Source organism: Neoarius graeffei, chromosome 10 (genome assembly GCF_027579695.1).
Source record: "Neoarius graeffei isolate fNeoGra1 chromosome 10, fNeoGra1.pri, whole genome shotgun sequence".
Classification (NCBI taxonomy): domain Eukaryota; kingdom Metazoa; phylum Chordata; class Actinopteri; order Siluriformes; family Ariidae; genus Neoarius; species Neoarius graeffei.
The window spans coordinates 35,682,172-35,705,198 of NC_083578.1; the positions used below are offsets into that span (position 1 = coordinate 35,682,172).

The 23,027-nt window shown below is 45.7% G+C and overlaps 1 protein-coding gene across 1 annotated transcript; it reads left to right on the forward strand.

Annotated features, from left to right (window-relative positions):
- The first annotated feature begins 736 nt into the window (after positions 1-736).
- On the forward strand, positions 737-22,826 carry rpl6 (ribosomal protein L6). Its single transcript, XM_060931739.1, has 6 exons — positions 737-909; positions 1,052-1,150; positions 8,250-8,393; positions 18,621-18,669; positions 18,828-19,012; positions 22,651-22,826. The coding sequence occupies exons 1-6, from the start codon at positions 751-753 to the stop codon at positions 22,801-22,803; spliced, it is 789 nt and encodes a 262-aa protein (XP_060787722.1). The 5' UTR covers positions 737-750; the 3' UTR covers positions 22,804-22,826.
- The last annotated feature ends 201 nt before the right edge of the window (positions 22,827-23,027 follow it).

Genomic DNA, 23,027 nt, shown 5'->3' on the forward strand with positions numbered 1-23,027 from the left:
TTTTTTATTCTAGCTCGAGGTACTTGTCTCCACCATGTTTGTGTTCTCAGAAATGTAATCTGTTATCATCTTGCATAAATACATTATTATATTGGAGCCGAAGATTTATATAAGTGTAACGTGTCATCGCTAACATTAAAATCCGCGAAGATTAAAGAAAAATGTTCTTTTCTGTCCTGTAATATTTGTATCTTAATGATGGGCCTGAAACCCGAGCTGGATGTCGGTCTGCTCTGAGTTGTAACAGCCAGTTTTCGGTTCTTTCTAAGCTATGAATATGTTAAGGAGCTTTTAAAATGTGTTGATAGTATTTGTGTATTGTGTTTTTCGATTGCTTATGATAAGTTTTCTATACGGCGGTGGTTTTCGGTGAGAAGCGTTTAGCTTGTTGCTAAAGCTAGTCACGTTTGTTCGCCAGGGAGCGAGTGTTTCCTGCTAAGTTTTTTTTTTAAATTGTATATTTAGTTCTTGTGTATATAGATTATAGACAAGGTGAGTGTTGAAGCTGGGCTCTGAGTAGTTTGTTAATGCGTCGTAGTTTCTACAAAGTTTACTGTAATGGCAAAACGGGACACGTTAATCCAAAGTAATGAGCTCAGAACTTAAAGCTGTCCATGATCTTTCCTGAGTGTATTGTCAGAATCAAGCTGTTCCTGTTATGGCTTGTCTCGGATGTCGCTTGAAAGTGTCTTAAATGCTTGGTATATATATAACGTGATCACACAAGCAGGTCTTTAATTTAAAAACAAAATGTTTCAGATGGCTGAGGGTGATAAAAAGAAGGTTGCCGGCAAGCGGCATTGCAGCCGCAACCCTGTACTGGCCAGGGGTATCGGACGCTACTCCCGCTCGGCCATGTTTGCCCGGCGTGCCATGTACAAGAGGAAGACTAAGACATCTGAAACCAAGGTGAGTGCAGATCACTGAGGGGGAAAAAAAATGCAGCTATTATATTTGCCCTAAAATCTCACAACTGCCATGGATTGGACTTGCCATTGTGTGAATGGAGTGGAAAGGGTTTGGGTGAAATTCCATGTATTTTAAAACGCAGATTGAGAAGAAGCTGAAGGCAAAGCCCCCTACCACCATGGTGAAAACTGTTGGTGGAGACAAGAATGGAGGCACACGTGTCATCAGACTGCGCAAAATGGTTAGTCTCTCCCCACTTTTTTCTTTTCATACAATGCTGTTCTATTTCGTTTCTACTGACCGCCAGAGGCGGTGCTTTCAGCACATGGATATCCATCACACGAACGTGCAGGTCGAGTAATAGTAACAACAAAGTCACGTGTGACCTGGGTGACGTCACCCCGTGACCCCGGCATAAAAGACCGGTAAACCCAGGAAGTGACCTCTTACATCTTCTCGCGTTTGCAGGTTGCGAGTTGGAATTTGGACAAAGCGCTGTGGTAGTTTCGTTACCCGTAGGGTTGGGGCTGTGCTTATGCACCCTCCAAGAAACTGCGCTAAGTCCACCAACTCTTTTCTTCTTGTCGTTATATTGATTTATTACTCCGTAAGCTGAGCGCTCTCGCTCGGTGGAGTTAGCTGATTAGCCCTCCGGGGCGGTGTCCTCACCGCTGGAGGCCGGCTTGTTTCCGCTTCAGGTAAGCGGGTTTCATTATTTAAATTAAAGCGGCGTTCCTCTCGCCGCTGTTTATCAGTTCTGCGGCGCTCGGCGCCTATCCTTGTTAATATTATTAACCACTTTGTTTTGTGTAGCCTCGCCGCCGGCCTGTTCACAGGCCGGCTGTCTTGTGTGTTGTATTCGTATTGATTTATTACTCCGTTAAGCTGAGCGCTCTCGCTCGGTGGAGTTAGCTGATTAATCCTCCGGGGCGGTGTCCTCACCGCTGGAGGCCGGCTTGTCTTCATTCAGCCTTGTCTCCGGCCTGCTCACAGGCCGGCGGTCTTGTGTTGTATTGTTTGTTACTCCGTTAAGCTGAGTGCTCTCGCTCGGTGGAGTTAGCTGATTAGTCCTCCGGGGCGGTGTCCTCGCCGCTGGAGGCTGGCTTGTCCTCATTCAGGTAAGCGGTTTTCATTTATTTAATTTAAAGCGGTGTTCCTCGCCGCTGTTTATCAGTTCTGTGGCGCACTGCGCCTATCTTTGTTAATATTATTAACCGCCTTATTTTGTGTAGCCTTGTCTCCGGCCTGCTCACAGGCCGGCGGTCTTGTGGGTTGTATTCATATTGTTACTCCGTTAAGCTGAGCGCTCTCGCTCGGTGGAGTTAGCTGACTAGCCCTCCGGGGCGGTGTCCTCGCCGCTGGAGGCTGGCTTGTTGTCGCCCAGGTAAGCGGTTTTCATTCATCTAAATTAAAACGGTGTTTCTCGCCGCTGCTTATCAGTGCTGTGGCGCACGGCGCCTATCCTTGTTAATATTCCCGACCACGGGTGTGTTCGCCCGGTCGTTTTTCATTACCGCCTGATTGTTTATTTGGGCTGCTTACTTGGGGTGTTCTCGCCCTATTTAAGTTCCCTTCTGCCAGCCAGGCGTCATGGACCTCTTCTCTCGCTGCGCTGCATGTGCCTGAGCGTGGCTGCGCGGACCGCCAGGCTGGCTCGGCTGGATTCTCCGTCTGACATCCCCCGGGCCTCGGGGGGACAGGACACGGTGTCGGCTGCAGCAGCGGGGCCCAGCAAGCGCCGTGGGTTCCCCCACATGTCTTCGCTTTTAAGGCGAAAAAAGAAGCGCTCGGGCGATTTGGCTCAGAAGGTGGAGGTGATGTCCACCGAGCTGGAGGAGATGAAGGCCCTGCTGGCGAATCTTCAGCCTCCGCCACAGGGGGCAGTGTTCCCGCTGCAGGGCCCTGGCGGCAATGCAGGACACCCCTACCTATGGCCTCCTGCAGATGCCCAACATTGAGAAGCGCGGCCTGCTCACGGGCCGGCTGTCTTGTGTGTTATATTCGTATTGTTTGTTACTCCGTTAAGCTGAGCGCTCTCGCTCGGTGGAGTTACCTGACTAGCCCTCCGAGGCGTGTCCTCGCTGCTGGAGGCCGGTTTGTTGTCGCTCAGGTAAGCGGTCTTCATTCATTTAAAGCGGTGTTTCTCGCCGCTGTTTATCAGTTCTGTAGCGCACGGCGCCATCCTTGTTAATATTCCCGACCACGGGTGTGTTCGCCCGGTCGTTTATTTTTTATTTCCGCCTGATAGTTTATTTTGGGCTACTTACTTGGAGCGTTCTCGCCCTATTTAAGTTCCCTTCTGCCAGCCAGGCGTCATGGACCTCTTCTCTCGCTGCGCCAACTGCCGGTCCCCCTCGAACCGGAGGACGGCCACCGCGAGTGCCCCTCATGCCTGGGTATTGATCACCTGCGGCAGGGGCTGACGGACATGGCCTGCGCAGACTGCATGTGCCTGAGCATCCAGCCAATGCTGAGGGCTGCATTGGCCCGTCTGGGGTTGGACACGCCCCGGTGGCCCAGCATCAGAGCGCTTTCTTCAGAGGTCCCACATAGCCTTCCTCGTTGTCTGTTCCGCCCTCGGCCTCATACATCGAGGAGTTACAGAGGTGTTGGGCGGACCCTAGATGCCTTCCCACCTCCCTAGTGACTGCAGGGCCCTGGCGGCAATGCAGGACACCCCTACCTATGGCCTCCTGCAGATGCCCAACATTGAGAAGCGGCTTTCATTCATTTAAATTAAAGCGGTGTTTCTCACCGCTGTTTATCAGTTCTGTGGCGCACAGTGCCTATCCTTGTTAATATTATCAACCGCTTGTTTTGTGTAGTCTTGTCTCCGGCCTGCTCACGGGCCGGCTGTCTTGTGTGTTATATTCGTATTGGTTGTTACTCCGTTAAGCTGAGCGCTCTCGCTCGGTGGAGTTAGCTGACTAGCCCTCCGGGGCGTGTCCTCGCTGCTGGAGGCCGGTTTGTTGTCGCTCAGGTAAGCGGTCTTCATTCATTTAAATTAAAGCGGTGTTTCTCGCCGCTGTTTATCAGTTCTGTAGCGCACGGCGCCATCCTTGTTAATATTCCCGACCACGGGTGTGTTCGCCCGGTCGTTTATTTCTTATTTCCGCCTGATAGTTTATTTTGGGCTACTTACTCGGAGCGTTCTCGCCCTATTTAAGTTCCCTTCTGCCAGCCAGGTGTCATGGACCCCCAGACGCTGGAGGGGACGAGCGCGGCATCACGGGAGCTGTGTGACGCGGCTCCAGGCCTTTGCCTACTCGTCACGGGAACTGGGCCGGCTGATGTCGTATCTCACCCTCGGCCGCCAGCAGATATGGCGGGCACAGTCCCCTCTGGCCGAGCCCGACCGGCGTGTGCTGCACTCTCTCCCTGTTGTCCCCGGGGAGCCGTTTGGCGAAGCCACTCAGCAAGCCCTGGATCGGAGTGCCCAGGTCATCTAGGCGTAACAGCAGTTCGCTGGCCCCCGCCAGGCCCACCACCATGGCAATGCTGCCCAGTCCTTCAGGGGGCCCACACCGACTCTGTCTCGGCCACGCACCCGCCAGGAGACCAGACGGGTTGATGACTTTCGCCACCCCACCACCTCCCGGACCCGCGGTGCCGCCCCCTACACCCAGTCCACTCCTTGTCGCCCCCATGGTGACCGACGGGGGCGCTCTGGACGGCGCTGACATCAGCGCGCCGGCGGTCGGCCGCTTTTCCAGCGAACAGCTCCAAAGCTGGAGAGCGTTGACCCCTGGGTGCTGGTGACCCTCACCGAGGGTTACCGCATCCAGTTCTGCCGCCGTCCACCACGTTTCATGGGGTCAAACACCACCGTGAGCCATCCGGGGAAGTCCCTCGTCCCCCGGCAGGAAATCGCCACCCTCCTGGAGAAAGGAGCAGTCTCTCCCGTCGACAGGCAGAGACAGCAAGGTGGGTTCTACTCCAGGTATTTTCTGGTTCCGAAGGACGGCGGTATCCGCCCGATCCTCGACCTGAGGTCCCTCAATTCCCACTTGAGGACCATGAGATTCCGCATGCTGCGTACAGTGGATGTCTTACACCACATCCAGGCGGGCGACTGGTTGTCACCTTGGCCTGAAAGACGCCTACTTCCATGTTCCCATTGTGCCACACCACAGGCAGTTCCTGCGGTTTGCCTTCGAGGGCCAGGCTTTCGAGTTCAATGTTCTGCCCTTTGGGATATCGCTGGCACCCCGTGTGTTCACCGGGTGTGCGGCAGCGGCATCGGCACTACTTCAGGCAAGGGGTTTGCGTGTCCTGCCCTACCTGGACGACTGGCTTGTCTGTTCACGGTCAGCAGCTCAGGCCCGCACCAACATCGCGACTGTGCTCTCGCATGTCGTAGAGCTGGGGCTCAGGGTGAATTACAAGAAGAGCTCGCTGGTGCCCAGCCGGGAGACGACTTTCTTGGGCGTGCACCTGGATTCGAGGTCGTTGATGGTAACTCCCTCCCAGACAAGGATCCACAACATCCGCCTACTGCTTGGCCGCTTCGGACGGGGTAGGTCACTCGCCCTGAAGACCTTTCAGCGCCTGCTGGGCATGCTTACGGCAGCCTCCTCTCTGGTCCCGCTGGGACTTCTGGACTTATGCCGCTTCAGAGGTGGTTCAACGGTCTCCACCTCCACCCGGTGCTGCACGGGCGCAGCACATCAACGTGCTGGAGCTACGGGCTGTGTTCCTCGGCCTACAGCACTTCCTCCTAGGCCTGACCGGCAGACACGTTCTGGTGCGGACGGACAACGCTACGGTAGTGTACTACATCAACCACCAGGGAGGCACAAAGTCCCTCCAGTGCTTGGAAGTGGCTGGCCAACTTCTGCGGTGGGCCCATCGACATCTCTTGAGCCTGCGTGCCATGTACTTGCCAGGCACTGCCAACAGGGCAGCAGATCTGCTGTCCCGCCAGGACCCCGATCCCGGGGAATGGAGACTCAACCCAGTGGTGGTTCTCGCCATCTGGGAACATTTTGGCAGGGCAGAGGTGGACCTCTTTGCCTGCCGGGCGTCGACACACTGCCCTCTGTGGTTCAGCCTCCACGGCCCAGTCCCCTGGGCCAGGATGCGCTGGCGCATGCTTGGCCGAGGCAACTGCTGTATGCCTCCCCCCCTCTGCTGCTGATCATGCCAACCCTACACAGGGTTGCGATGGACCACCACGGGCTGCTGCTTGTCGCCCCCCCGGTGGCCGGGCAGAGTGTGGTTCCCAAGTTGCTGCAACTTCTGAACGGCGACCCCTGGTGCCTGCCAGTGAGGACTGACCTGCTATCACAGCTGGGAGGGCAGATCTGGCACCCGGATCCAGCCCGTCTGCAGCTCTGGGTATGGCCGCTGAAGGGCCGGACCCCCTGCGAGGTCCTTGTGAGCCGGCAGTGGTCAATACCATTGCAAGCTCTCGGGCACCCCCCACCAATGCCCTCTATGCCAACAGATGGAGGCTTTTCTCCAACTGGTGCTTAACTCGGGGGGAGGAGCCTACATGCTGCCCCTTGCCGACCATTTGACTGTTCCGCCAGTCTCTGCTTTTGATAAGGGTCTTACCCCTGCCACCATCAAGGTCTATGCAGCTGCCATCTCTGCTCAGCTTGCCAGAGTTGGGGGAAGGACCGTGGGGTCCCACGCCTTGGTGGCACGTTTCTTGAAGGGTGCTCTCCGGTTGAGACCCCCCCCGACGGAGCCGGGTACCCACATGGGACCTTCATGGGTGCTGCAGGCTCTCTGCGACGCACCGTTCTGAGCCCCTGCTCACGGCAGACATTTCATGGCTCTCCTTGAAGACTGCTTTTCTTCTGGCTATTACATCGACGAGGCGCGTCGGGGAACTACACGCGCTGTCAGTCAGTGGGGAGTGCCTGCAGTGGCACTCCGGCGACAGTGGGGTCACCCTGTGGCCTAACCCCTCTTTCCTCCCAAAGACCCTCTCTGCTACCTTCGTCAACCAGCCCCTTAGCCTTGCGGCGTTCGAGGCGGGCCATGGTGAGAGGTCGGAACTTTTGTGCCCAGTTCGCGCCCTCAGGGTGTACGTGTCGCGTACAGAGGGCTTCCGTAGGAGTGACGCCCTGTTTCTGTGCCACACAGGACCGTCGAGGGGTCTGGCGCTCTCTAAGCAGAGGCTATCCAAGTGGATAGTCGAGGCCATATTACATGCCTACAGGCACAGTGGCTTCCCGATTCCTCCGGCTGCCAGGGCGCACTCTGCACGGGGCGTGGTAGCCTCATGGGCATCACTGAAGGGCGTGCCCCTTTCAGACATATGCAGCGCAGCCTCCTGGGCTTCCAGCTGCACCTTCACCAGGTTTTACCGTCTTAATGTCGTCCCACATAATCCTGTGGCGACGGCTGTCATTCCAGGCCCGTCGCAGCAGCACTGGGTACGGGTAGGCACTCCTCATGACCTGGTTGGTATTAGTCATCCATGTGCTGAAAGCACCGCCTCTGGCGGTCAGTAGAAACGAAATAGAACGAGGGTTATGTATATAACCGCGGTTCTATGAGTTTCGGATGACCGCCAGAGCTTGGCAGTCACTCGGAGTGTACACGAGAAGATTTGCCAAGAGGTCACTTCCTGGGTTTACCGGTCTTTTATGCCGGGGTCACGGGGTGACGTCACCCAGGTCACACGTGACTTTGTTGTTACTATTACTCGACCTGCACGTTCGTGTGATGGATATCCATGTGCTGAAAGCACCGCCTCTGGCGGTCATCCGAAACTCATAGAACCGCGGTTATATACATAACCCTCGTTTTTTCTCTTCACTAAATGAACTGTTTTTTTTTTCTGACAAAAGTGTGTTCATTTGACGTGCCCCTGAAATCAAAATGGCTCAGAGGTTTTTGTTCCAGTTTCTTAATGTTCTTGACACTGATTCAGAAGAAATGTGTTTGAGAGATTCTAGTTTTAACTTTCATAGTAAATAATTTTTGGGAAAGCAATAAAATATTTAGATGGCTCATAACTAAGCACAAACTGATCTAGCTCATTGCTCAATATATCCACTGTCAGAGACAAGTCTGGCCATATAGGAGTAGGTCTAAACAGCTCTAAATATGGTGTGTTTGCCAGTCTTTTCTCAGACTGAGTGAGAATGTGATTCTTTATACACAATTGTTGCCTCTCAATCAGTAAATGTAAATGGCTGAGCTGTATCTCCTGTTTTTTCTGTTTATCTAGCTTGCTAAGGTACTGTTGGATTGGCTTAGATTTGGGGGTGTGGCTTATATTAAATGTTATTGGGTTTTGTGTATGTTAGTCCAGTGCTTAAATACATAACTGCCTGTTTCAGAAGGAAACAGTTTCATTTTTTCCCCCCTTTCCTTTTTTTCAGCCACGTTACTACCCAACGGAGGATGTGCCTCGGAAGCTGCGCAGCCATGGGATCAAGCCCTTCAGCCAGCACAGGAGGAAACTGCGCTCTTCCATCACACCTGGAACTGTACTCATCATGCTGACCGGGCGCCACCGTGGCAAGGTAGTTATGCTTACTGTGAATACACTGTTCAGTGTGAGACATGTGCTATAAATCACTCATGCTGCTTACACTTGTCAGCTGTTGGGTACATGTAAGTAACCAAACTATAATTCTTGAAAAATTAAAAAAAGATGCGCTCTTACCATCGAATGCACCCCCCTTTTTTTTCCTCTTCCTCTCTCCTATATTTGGGTATTTTGGGGGGGGTTCAAGTACAGTTTTTGTCCTCGGTTCAGCAACACACTCCGAGCATGTGATTGTTTATATCCGTAATTCTTGAAAAATAAAAAAAAGATGCATTCTTACCATTGAATGCACCCCCCTTTTTTCCCCCCTCCTTCTCTCTCCTATATTTGGGGGAGTTTTCAAGTACAGAATGTGGATGGAGTAATTGGTGATATTCCAATGATTGCTGTGACTTGTCAGATTTGTCTGGTTGAGCATGTTTTACTGCAGCTGCTCGCTTTTCCTGGTGTACTGAATCCTTTGGAAATCTGTAGGACAGTTCAAGAATCTTTGCTTGGTTGTTTATACAGCCAAATGCTGCACAACTGATTGTCATTTTAATACCAATAATAATGGCAAGCAACAACAATGTGTCCAAAACCCTTTGACAGGCTTTGTTCCTGCGTTCAAGGTGGCCTTTAATGGCATCTTGGATAGTGACTTTACTGCATGCAAGGGCAGTCACCATCAATTATTTTGATTTCATTCATTTCTTTTGATTAATGACTAGTTAGGGCATTTTAAGACCTACTTGAACAGGCAGTTAATGTTTTCTCCCCTAGATAAGTCCTACAGAAGTGCTTATATAAATGTACTTCTTTTTGCATTTTATTTTAATTAAAAATAAATTCACAACAAAGGATATAGAATTGTATATTCAAACCTTCAAATATAATGCATGGCTTTTTTTTGGGGGGGGGGGACCTTTGTAGCATTACTGTTTCTTGCTGTAGGAGACATTTGAAGTGAAATTTCAAAAGTTCTTAATCTATTTAAAGTAGCTTTAGGTCTTTTTATTAAATAATTTGACTGATTTTGTTCTTGACTACTTTCACATTACCTATAATGCTTTGTGCCTTGGGGGGGGGTAACCAAAATATAAACAAACTAAAACATGGCATCGTGCACTGACAGTAATCTTTCAAATTTCAGTCTCCTTAAAACCTTCAGTGTCAAAACTAAGTAAACAAATGCTTAAAGAAATCTGCAAAGCCTTTTCTGTGGACTTTGAGAAATCAATCAGTAAAAAAGCGCTTGTAAATATCGTATAGAATGCTTTGAACATCTCTACCTCGGGTGACGGTCGGCAACCTTCTTTGTTAACACAGGTGTTCCAACAATTACTTACTTGCAGAAGTTAAAAGATTGGCAGAAGAGCTGAGAAAGCTCAATACTGATCACAGAATCAGTGAAATCGTTTTTTGCTGGGTGCTGGTTATGATAAAGCTGTAAGAAAATAGAAAATGCTTCATGCATGGGAACGCAAGCAAGGAATTCACTCAGTCAGATAAGTACTGTAAACACAGCAGGACTGTAATTTATTTTTTAAGTTTCGGTTGATTTTTGATTTTCCTTCACTCTGCTTTTTCATATGCTACCAGATTGACAATCTTTGGGTTGTTAGGACTACAGGGTCAAATACCACAGTTGATCTACCTACATAAACACTAAAAGGGGAAGTACATGGGAGCTTGCTTACACTGCGTCATTTGCGCTTTGTTTTGGGAGTTGATCCTTCAATAAAGTTGTCCTTTTCAGTTCTTTTTGACTTGTCCTTGTTTTTTTGGTTTTCACACTTATGACTAAATGCAAAGACTGAGGGGTTGTAGGCTTCGTGACTTGGATCAGCAGACTTTACTCCACCACTAAAGTGTGCAGAACGCAGTCAAGTGTTGTCCGTCAGTGTAAAATTTTGACTGCAAGTTCTGTCTAACCATGCTTTTTGATGCTTAGCCTCTTTAGAGATTCTACAAATTCCTTCGAGGAAAGGTCATATTTCCTCGGTGTGAATTTTAAGAAATGACTGAGGTTATCTAACTTGGTAAGCAAATATAGCACCTGCTCATCCCCCACCCCACCCCCAGGAGCAAAGCATTACGGGTTTGTGGAAGTAGTCAATAGCCAAGTTAATCGTTCATTAAAATATATACTTTAATGGTGCAACATATAACAATTGACTGCTTGGTAAATTCATACTCCACACTCAAAGGGGGGGGCGGGCAGTACATCAGAAAGTTGGTGTCCACTCCATTGTAATAAACAAGGGAAATGCAGACAGGTAGTTACAAATATCTGGCACATAGTTATGGAGCAGCATAACATCTCCCTAGTGTCCAACTTGCATCAACTTATCCCCAAGTCATTAACTTGCATCTCCTTATCCCCGAGTGAGTGTTTTATGTAGTGAACACTAGATAGTGAGTGGACCATTTGAACACAGCATAACTTTTGTCATCAGTTATTAAAATAAAAAAGCCTACTCGCAGCAGGGCAAGAATATGCAAAATTGAACCAAACTGCTGAATCTTGGAGAGCGGGTTAAGATAATACTGCAATCTTTCACAGCTTTTGTCCATATGCATGGTTTGTTAGCTCAGTTTTTAGCAAGAAAACAGCCACATCAGCTCGTGCATCAGTAATGCGTGCGTGCATAAGGATCTAGGCGACTTGGACAAGGGCCAAATTGTGATGGCTGGACGTCTGGATCAGAGCATCTCCAAAATGATGGGTCTTGTGGGATGTTCTGGTATGCAGTGGTTAGTACCATCTAAAAGTGGTCCAAGGAAGGACAACTGGCAACAGGGTCATGGGTGCTCACTGCGCATGGAGCATGAAGGCTAGCCTGTCTGGTCCAATCCCACAGAAGGTCTGCTGTAGCACAGATTGTTGATAAAGTTGATGCTGGCTATGATGGAAAGGTGTCTGAACTTGTGTATTGCAGCTTGCTGTGTTTGTGGCTATGTAGCTGCAGTCAGAGTGAAGACTTTGGGCTTGCGTGGCCCCACAAAATCCTTCACTTTATGAAGGAATCCGTATGCATGAAACAGTTGCAGAATGTAATCTGCTTTTGTGTAAATAGCAATGTAGTAAAAACCAAATTTAAAATATTTTGTTTTGAAAAGGAAGCAATGTTGAGATTGTTGGCATTAAGATGGCTCTATAAATGCTATAATTTGACCAAAAATATACTGTGCTTCAGTATTCAAAGGGATATTAAATGTTGTATTGCACAACTCCCCTTGCTATTATTTACATGCCTCATGGACTTTGCACTGCACTTCCGGTTTACTCTCATGTCCATGTGCTTGTTCGTTTTTGTCTAGTCTCCTTCCATGTCTCACCACTGACGTGTTCTCTCTTGTCATTACTTTTGCCTGTTTCTGTTCAGTCAAACGAAACCCAAAAATAAATGCCATTTGCCCATCATGGCAAGTGCCCTGATGTGCCGCACCACTCAGTTAAATTTAAATTCTGTAACAGTATTCATTTTAAGTTATGGTATTGCTAAAAATGGACTTGCCTATGCACCTCTGTTTTCGCTGAATTGGCTATCTGGCTGTGATGTAGGCGGCTCCCACAGTGACGGTTATCAACTCAAAGGTGTGCCCCCACCACCAACATAAACACACAAACAAAAAAGAAAGGAAGAAGCACTTGAACATAAAGGGATTCAACTGTATATGTTTGAGCCAGAATATGAGCCCGGGGAGGAAGAAACAGTTGGTGAAAGTGATTCCAATGATGCCAGAAGTGATGGTGGATTAAAAGAACTCTGAGGCCTTACAAGTCATGTATACAGTTTGCGCTACAAGAAATTACCTGGTAGAGCATCAACTGCCTTGACAAACAGGTTACTAAGCATAAATTGTGGCTAGAGGATCCTAAGTTTTTGCCAGATGTTGTAGTAGTAGGGATCATCACTTGTGTGCGCACGCTTGCGTTTTCACTGCTTCAGATGGGTTGAATACAGTCGAAGAATTTTCCTGTGCTGCAGTGCATGAGACAGGCTTCTAATTTTAAAAATCTAATCAGAAATTTTCTGCAACAATGTGATTTTTACTGGCAACAAAATACATGAATCAGCAGACTTTTATGAAGTTTACATCTGTCCGTTAGATAACTTGTATGCGGTACTGACCAGATACTAGTAAACAGTCCTGTTGCCATAGCAACACAGTTCTTGCCATTTGAAAAAGATTGCTTTTCTCTGAATACAAACAAAAAAAAAGCTGGTCACATAACCAGTGATCTGGCATATTTTTACACCCAAACGCTTGTCACTGCATCTTTGGAGTTGTTTTATAACAATTTAGAAGTGATGTGTCTACAAGATCCACTCACTTCACTGAGTCAGGTTTGGAATTGATGTCGTGGTTTGTACTCGGCGTGCAATATCCGAACCTCAGAGTAAGATGGCAGTGCCCAGGGATGATTTTCTTTTAAAATAAAATTTGAGGGACAAGTAAGTTGTGGGTAGTTATCAAGTTATACCCATTGGTGAGAAGGCTATGTACAGTTAGTAGGGGTCTCTGCTTAATACATTCTGCACACTGCTGCTTAGCGCTTCTAGCTGCGAACAGTGTTGTATAATTTGCTGCCTATTGAAGCTTTACAATTGTTTCAGCTATGCCACAGTATGGTAGCATATGAAATTCATACTGTATGAGATTTGAAAACTGGTATACCAGATGAACCAGCATTAATTATTGCAGACCAAAGTCATCCCTTCAAGGCAATGGTATTCCCTAATGGCAGTGACCTCTTTCGGTAGGGTAATGTGTCCTGCCACACTGCAGAAAACATGTTCAGGAATGGTTTGAGCAGCATGAAAGATGCAAGTTGGCATCTTGTAGCTGCAGTCCTTCTAAGTTGTCTTCTAACCATCCTGTCTTTTGAAACAAAATAAAATTGTAAGTTGTAAATCAGAATGACACTCTTGCTTTGACCTTTAGTAGCCATTTGTTTACCATTTTACTGACACAATTATCTCCTCCTCAAACCCCCCCCCCCCCCCCCCCAAAAAAAAATTATTTACAGGCACTTGCGTAATCAGTCTGCATAGGTTTACAGGATAATGTGTAGGTTCCAGTGTTTTACATGCTCCAACCAATATGAGGCGGAACCTCTAGTCAAGCAAATTATTTAGAGTAGTGTATGTCTGTTTCTCATATCAAGCTTCATCACTCCTGGGGCATTATGCATCTGACTTAAGAGTACAGGACTCCAGACTGTGATGATTTTTAGGCTACGTTCACACTGCAGGCTGAAGTGACTCAAATCCGATCTTTTCGCCCATATGTGACCTGTATCCGATCTTTTATTGACAATATGAACGACACAGATCCGATTTTTTTCAAATCCGACCCAGGCCGTTTGGATATGTGGTCCTAATTCCGATCCCTATCCGCTCTTTTCATATGCGACTTCAGTCTGAACCGCCAGGTCGCATTCATCTGACTTGCACGTCATCAACAAGCCACAAACGTCACTATTCTGCGCTGAAGTAGGCGGCGGGTCTCTCAAAGTTACAACAACATGGCGCATAATCACGGGCGCAGATAGAGGGGGGGACTCGTCCCACCCAGATTTAAATTCACCTCGTTCGATCCCCCCCACTTATAGGGAGGAAAAAACGTCTCTGCTGTCTTTCTTTGTATAAGGCAAACCTCACGGAAAAATCAAAAGACTAATTACCATTCGGTTTATTGAGGTGCACGGCAGTGTATACATAGTTGCAACAACTCACATAAAACAAAGACTGATATTCGGTTGGTTGAGCTGCGCAGACTGCACAGGTTGCAAGCTCGAGCTTGGTTGCTATGGTTACTAACAACAAGTTTGACAGGCATATCGGGGTTGGGGTTGGTTTGCTGGCAGCTTTGTCCCCCCCCCCCCCCCCCCCCCCCCAGTTTTTTGTCCCTCCCAGTTCAAAAAACGTATCTGCGCCCCTGCGCATGACATCAATGCGAGGGACGCTTCGGGCTGTGAAGGTTCTGAATCTTCTCAATGGAAGGACGCAGAGGTTAGGGAGCTGATTTCCATTTGGGGGGATGCAGCTATTCAAGCTAGATTGGATGGGTCATACCGCAACCGGGTGGTTTTACTTCCGTAAACACTGGCCATGCTCACTGCGTGTGACGTCGTCGTATCCTGCAATGCGCATGCGGAACACTTTTAGGTCGCTTTTCGTTCATACTGAGGATCACATACAAGTCGCATATATTTGTTAATGTGAACGACCTGACAAAAAAATCGGATTTCACAAAAAATCGGAATTGAGCATTAAGCCTTGCAGTGTGAACGTAGCGTTAGAGACCATGATGTGACTAAATTTTATAACTAGGCACACAAGTCCAACTTTCAAATGTGCACCAGGATGGAGCAAGAATGCATGTGTGCAAAAGTGATCAGAGTGGGAGAACTCAAGGTACATTTCCACTGCAGTGAATTTTTTGCTTCGCTCATTCATGTTGCATGGCAGTGTTGTGCGGCAGCTTGGTGAAAACAGCTGTCAAGTGTAAACTACGGGGGGGGGGTATCGTTTTCCTTCTATTTACAAGGGCGCAACACAAGGTAGAAGCAGGTTGTTAGAGCCTTGATGCTGTTCTTTCTCCATGATTTAAAGTGACAAAGGGTAAGTGGTTGCGCAGGACTGTTATAGCAAAAAAGAGAAATATTGAATAATGTAAGACTACGAATGGGAGTGAAGTGTGCCAGTAACAGCAAGACTTTGAGCTCATTGCCATTGTCACGCTGGTCATCTAACATGAAGCTAGTGAGCTAGTTACCTAATGTGAACAATCATTAGCTTGCTAAATAAGTTCCATGCAGATTAATTGGTTCCAATTAATTTCTATAAACCCTATAATGGGTAATAGTTTAACAAAGTTTTTTTTTTTTTTTAATTACTTGGATATTTAAGTTGACTTTTTTTTTTATAAATACTGCAAACAGTGCAGCTCTGCTTGCAGATGAATGCAGTCCTTGAAAAAAAATCTCCCAGTCTTACTTGCCCAAAGGGCAAGCAGCACCCAGAACATGTCCAAAAAACAATTTCACCTGCCCAGAGCTTTGCTTTATTTTGGAGAAGACAGAATGCAGTTGATTTTTAATAGGTGAAGAAGCATAATTGTGATAAATCCACAAAACCATAACAGACACATGCAGACATATTCAGAAAGCAAGAAGTGCTAGTAGCAAAAGAATTAATAATTTAGGGTATATTAAGCTGTGGATAGTTTTGAACGAGTGTAATAATGCTGGAGCTTTGTTTCTGTTATCAGAGGAACACAGTCCTGTGCAAAATGTCACTGTGGAACCAGAGTGTAGAAATGAACCTTCAGTTCAAGACAGTTCTACACAAACACACTGAACTTTACAACAGCTGCATGCACATGAAATGGAAATGAATCGACTCGGGCAGGAAAAACTATTTTGGATAAAATTGTTACTGTCCGTTACACACTTATCAACCTGTGTGACTCAGTTGTGCCTTTTGAATCGAGAATAAACGAAGAGGGAGCTGAACATTAACTGTTTATTGAAATTATTATTCTAAGGGGTATTTTGTAGTTACTGTATAACTACAGCTACAACTGGAATGTGCTGGTTCTGTTCGCATTTGTAATTATTGTACCGTCCACTATTAGATAAGATTTTATTTTAATTTTGTTTCAAAGTCTAGAGCAAGATAATGTTATTTTACAAATAACACTTCAGATATTGTTTTAACATGACCGTGACATTACACTTCACTGTATAAATGATTTGAGTACAAATAGCTTTGTAACTAGATATCCGTGGAGTTGATGAGACATGGAGGGGCAGGAATACCATCCAGCCCACAGTTCAGGTCGGAGTCTTTTGAGAGTATATGCTGTCCCCCCCCCACCCCTTCTTCCCTAGCTGTAGCTTTCTTCGGGCAACACACACCTGATATCTCCACTTGGCTTCAGTATGTAAACTGCCAATCAGTGAGTCCCATATGTTTAATTTTTGTCATGATTTACAACCAATGGGAGATGCCCTTTGTCAGCTGTCCACCAGTCACATTCTCCTGTGCCACAATGGCGGTATGTTGATAAATACTTAGAAAATAAAAATTATATTACAAAATGTATGAAATCAAAAGCAGTAAAAAAACAAATTATACACATACTGGTTAGAGGTAAGGAACATTTTATTCAGTGGTTATTTATTATTAACGCCAGTCATGATGTAAACGTTCCAAGTTTGACACCTGCCCGCTTCAACCATGCTGTCCTTGACCCTCGTCGCCCTTAGCCAATTGGTATAATTACGTGGACCCCTCTGAGCCGAGCTTTTCCAATACACCCGAACACGCATACTTTGACGAATTATAACCGAAACCAAAGAAATTTGAATGATTTCCTCAAAATATTTTTTTTGTACTTTTTATATATTGTGGTTTTGAATAAAACGTGTTTACCGTGAAATGAGACGAGCTACTTTTAGACTGGTTCCCTGCTCTCTTGGTGCAGAGTGAAGGCCAATTTATGCTGACAACCCAGTCCTCGCAGATAGCGTCGCAGACAGTGTCTGCGTAGCCCCCCCCACCTTCACAGACGCTCTGTGCGCACCTCCCAAAAATTGTGACCACCGCAGAAGCCTCGCAGACAGCGCTGCAGACAAGAGGGCTCCGATTGGTCCATTCTACATCCGCTGTACACGCACTTCCGCTTCCCTACTTTCCCGGCTTGGTTTGTTTTCACGACCGGCATTTTTAAAAACGCGAGCGAAGATGGAGCAGCATGAAGAGCGGTTGATTGAGGAAGTACGTGCATCTATACGACTCCAGTTCTAGTCATTATAAGTAACCGGAGGATAAACACTCCACTAACCACACCCACCAACTACTCCTAGCGACTTCGCGCCCCCTTGCATTGTGCCGGTGAATAACATCGCGCACGCCTATTACTCCCGCTCAACAATAAATTACAACTGTCTGCGAAAAGCTATCTGCGAAAGCCTTGTCGCAAGAGCATGCAGAGGCCTTGAGCACACAGTCAATGTCTGACGCTTTGTAGGATTAATTGTATATGGGAACCAGTCCAGGAAAACAAGATTTTCGATAGACACAAGTGAACTTTGTTTTGACCAGGAGTCAGAGGTCATGATGCATGATTCACTTTGCATAATAATGTTGTTGTTGTTGTTATTATTATTGAAATATGCTACTGCTGGACTGACAGTTCAGGCCTGCATCACAGAGCGATTGCTTAGGTTGCCAGCGCTAACTTTTGTTGTCCGATTGGATGATTACCATTAAATTTTTACTCTTCCTTGCACATACTTTAGTCATCTTGGACAATCAGACATGTGATTTTTCGAGCATAGCAATGGAATTAAATGTTAATTTAAGTTCCGCAGTTCTGTGTCTTATTTATTAAATTTTCATTATAAGCAGACATGACCTTGATGCATTTAGTTATTCTCTCTGCCCACTTACTGTAAATTATTTATTAGGTTTTCATCATGTCAAGCCACTGCTGGATCTGACATGCTGACCAGACCAATAGGTGTGAATTCACTGAGGCAAGCAAATTTGACTTGGTAATTAGTCTGGAGTACCTTTGTGACCTGCTTCAGAAATAGTGATGTGCAATTTAAAAAGGACTACAGTAAACATCAGTCTAATGGTAGCTTGTACTGTGAATGTGGGAACAGCGATATAGCAGTTGTTTGTCATTGATGTGGAAGTCTCCTCTCATCTCTAGCCACTTTATCCTTCTACAGGGTCGCAGGCAAGCTGGAGCCTATCCCAGCTTACTACAGGCGAAAGGCGGGGTACACCCTGGATAAGTCGCCAGGTCATCACAGGGCTGACACAGACAACCATTCACACTCACATTCACACCTACGGTCAATTTAGAGTCACCAGTTAACCTAACCTGCATGTCTTTGGACTGTGGGGGAAACCGGAGCACCCGGAGGAAACCCACGCGGACACGGGGAGAACATGCAAACTCCACACAGAAAGGCCCTCGCCGGCCCCGGGGCTCGAACCCAGGACCTTCTTGCTGTGAGGCGACAGCGCTAACCACTACACCACCGTGCCGCCCCTGATGTGGAAGTGTCTTTGAAAAATGTGCACCCTTCTAGGTCTTTCCAGTGCTTGAATACAGCATGATTATTTGGGGCTGAATAACAAATCCAGTATATTGCTTTTAACTAAAGTTTTGCTTTTTTTCCTACTTCCAGCGTGTGGTCTTTCTCAAGCAGCTGTCGAGTGGTCTCCTCCTGATTACAGGTAAAAAAATATATATCTTTAAGTGGCTGTGCTGCAAAGATGAGGCTTAAAAAGACCAAGCTTACCACAGACATTTGGATATAAACTTTCTAGACTGGAGTAAGCAGAGTTTGTGTGTTGGTCACTGGTTCCCTGCTGACTTTGTGGCTTTTCCCTAGGTCCTTTAGCCTTGAATAGAGTTCCTCTGCGTCGAGCCCATCAAAAGTTCTGCATTGCCACTGCCACCAAGCTGGACATTTCAAGTGTGAAGCTTCCCAAGAATTTGAATGATGCTTACTTCAAGAAGAAGAGGCTCAGGAAGCCCAAGCACCAAGAAGGGGAGATCTTTGATACTGAAAGAGAGGTACCGAATCACCTTTCACACGATGGCCAATAGTATGTGAACACCCAATGGTCACACCTGTATGCCCCCATCCCAAAGCCATGGGCTTAACATGTAGTTGGTCCCACATTTGTTATAACAGCCTCCACTCTTTTGGGAAGGTTTTCCACTGTGACTGTAGGGATTTGTGCTCATTCAACCACAAGAGCATTAGGCCATCCTTAAAAAAAAAATCCGTTTCCTGTCCACTGGGTGGGCAAAAAAAATTTCAGTCGGGAGGGAGGGATTTATTTTTTATTTATTATTTTTTTTTATTATATATGGATGGATAAGAAATCGCAATGCTGTGTTTGCTTTTTCTTTCAGTACTTTTTTTTATTACAAAAGCAGATACATTTAATAAAATGTGACAGTTAAATCAACTGAAACTTGTACAAAAACTTTAAGTTAGCATTTTAAATGCTGACTGCAACATTTGCAAAACTTTTACAAAGGTACTTAAACTGTCCGACACACGGACTTTTTGTAGTTCTAAATCGACCGTTCGGCCTAGTTCGGATGAAATTACACTATTAAAATGATCACTGAATGATTTGTTTTTCTGAATCTTTACTATTTTGTTGTTCGCCAGAATACCATTTTGTGATTTCACACTTCAGCAAATGTTTGAAAACTCCGGATCTCCTTCCTTCATGGTGGCTGCCATTTTTTTGTGCCGCATGTGCAGAGCTGATTCGACAGGGCTTTCCACAAGCGCCGGCTGCCGGCCACACAATTAAGTCCAGCCGGCTACTTTAATGACTATTTTTGTAGCCCACAGGCTCTAAATATTAATTTTTAATTTTAATAAAATTAAATGTTTATCTAACGGACTGACAATGTCAAACTGAACCGTTGATCAAGGGAGAGTAACTCATCTGCGCTCCGACATGCGGTGTGTGCGCGCACTCAGCTGCGTGAATGTGTCATGCACCGAAAATAAGAGATTTACAAGCCAGGAACGCCTCATGATGCAATACGCAAGAAAAGAAAGATTTACTGCCATTTTACTTTGTATTTGAGTAAAGTGAATAAATAAATGGTCTGTGGAAAATACATTTAACCCTGGGAACTGCGTGCACAGGAGTTTTTGTTTACTCCCCCCCGGCTACTTATTTGTCATGGCTGGCTAGTATGAGCCTTAGTGGAAAGCCCTGGGAATGCATAAATGTCAAGTTCAATTTTAGATTTACGAACCCGAAAAAAAATGTCGAAAACCCGGCGTTAAAACAAAATTTCACCCGCACAAACGACACTCACCCGGCCGGTGGACCGGAAACAGAACGTTTTTTAATAATGGCCTTAGGCACTGATGTTAAGTGAGACTCTGGTGCTCAGTCTGTCTCTGTAGCCAAAGGTGTTGAGTGAGGTTGAGGTCAGGGCTCAGGCCACTTGGATTGTTCCACACAAACCATGTCTCTAGGGACCTTGCTTTGTGCATGGGGTTATGGTTGTAATAAAACAGGTTTGGGTCTTTTAAGCTTTCCCTTACTGGAGCTTAATGTTATAGAATACTTGTAGACATTCAAGACAATTGTGTGCTTCCAACTTTGTGGAAAAAGTTGTCTTGAAAACAGCTTGGGGAAGACCTCACATTCTACATATGGATGTGATGATCACATGCCCACATATGTTTGGTCTTATAGTGCACTATAAGGTGCACATGACTAAAAATGTGTTGAAGAATAAGAAATGGGAAGTGTTCCTCTTCCTGTCAGTGCTGAGAGTTTAGAGGAGCTATTAGAAACCCAAGTTTCCATTATCAGATGTTAGTGTAGATGGAAATGTATGTAAGTGTTAAGACTGAAGCGCGTTGTAGAGGTAAGTGGAACTTGCAGAGCTTCACAGAAATGGTGACCTGCCCAACTGCCATATCTCCAGTGTTGAATTTGCAGGGCTGTGAGCCCAGCAAAAGGTCACCATTTAAGCATGGAAGTACTTGATGAAAATTAGTGTAAATATGCAGGTGATTTTTATAGAAAATCGAGAGCACTGATTTATCGAGAAATTGGTTGAGAAATTCAGACCATCACCTTGAGCAACTCTGTGAGATGGCTGCCAATTGCTTGGTCACCATGAGGAAGAATTACAAATTATGAAAAAATGCTGTTCCTAAAAGCACTAAATATGCTGCGAAGCTTGGTCTAAAACTATTCAAGGTAAGGTGGAATCTATTTCAAAACAAAGTATTTTATGCAAGTTGGTATAGGTAGGTGACAATTTGTTTTTGGTTTTTTTTGAATGATTTTTATATAATCACCTGTGTATTTATACTAAAGCAACTATCCACCTCAGGCTCAGTGAATATCTGTGAAAAATAACCTAGACTTTGTCTGTTATTCACTTCGCCTTCGGCAGATAATCAAGTAATGAAAGTCTTGGCTATATATATGGAGGTGTGCATAAGAAAAGCAATGCCACATCAGCACAATGAAAGAAATCCTCACTCTTTCAGAAGGACTTGTCAGACTTTCTGAAATAATGGATGGATTTTTACATATTACAGTTGAGTAGCTATACCACTGTAGTTGCATCCTGATAACTTTGAGGACTCCCCCACCCCCAGTAAAGCGACCTTGGGTGTGATTGCCATATAAAATAAAGTTATTGTTGGCACATAGAATTTTAATGTAATTTTGCTTTACACTGTACTTTAGCAAAATGTTCTAAACACTTAAATTCTCCATCACATCATATACTTTTTGTTCTACGTTTTATTTTCTCTGCTAAATGAGAAGTAGCACTGCCCACATGTTTATCTTGCATGCAAGCATGTTGCATATGCAGGAGTACAAATCAGTCTTGTACAGTAGTTGTTTTATGGCTAGTAAATGGATCCTTTTGTATTGTAGCATTAAAGGCGGATAATTTTCAAATTTAAAGTGGGGTAGCTGCATGAAAGGTGGCAAATTAGTCTCTACATTTTTAATTTAAATTAGTGTGATTTTTGCAAATTTAAGAATATGCTATTTAACATTTACTCCACAAATTTGAGTCGTACGTGAACTAATAACCGACGAGGCGCAGAGCACCAAACTAGTTAGAAGCCATGTACGATGAGTGAGTGAAATAACTGTTCTGTCCACGTTCCCTGGATTCTGAGAAACAAAGCCTTTTATTTTTTGCAAATTTGATAACTTCATAAACATCCAACACAATTTCTGCTTAGAATGTAAACAAACCGGTGAAATGATGGTAACAGTTTGTGAAAAGTGCTGTGATGATTCTTGGGGGGGGGAGATGCATTCTTGTGACTAATCAAATATACCATGCACTGAGAGGCTCTGGTTGAAATTATGGATTCTCTGAAGTGACTGCCAGTCACTTCAGAGAAGCTGTAATTTCAACCACAGCTTCTCGGTGCATGGTATATTTGATTACCATAGCACATTATATTTAAGGGGGGGAAAACAGCCTGCTGTGTAATGCATTGCTTGTTGTGGGTTTTTTTTGTTTTGTTTTTTTAAATACAAGTTTGCTTCTCATTTTCAGTGACATCGAGCCAAATTGACAATTCTGTTGCGAAGTGTAAAGTTCTAGTTGTGGATTTTGTTTTTCTTCTCTCTTTCTACTGGACATTAAGCTGATTTTTTTTTTTAAATTCATTCCCCCCACTGCAGAAATACCAGCTGACAGAACAGCGGAAGGAAGACCAGAAGGCTGTCGACTCTCAGCTTTTGCCTCTTATTAAAAAGGTTCCTCAGCTGAAAGGGTACCTGCGCTCCCAGTTTTTCCTTTCCAATGGGGTGTATCCCCACAAACTGGTTTTCTAAATAAAATCTGGTTATTCCATGCACTTGTGTGTTAAACCTTGTCATTGAGTTTTAGATAAGTAATTGTTTTATTGCTGAAACATGTGCACTGCCCAGTTCCTCCCCCACCCCAAGAAGGCTTTCCATTGGATTTTCAACCAAGAGCATTAGTGAGATTGGGCACCGAGAGCGTGAGGAAGCCTGAAGTGCAGTTTGTTTTGCAATTCATATGGACATCACCTTGG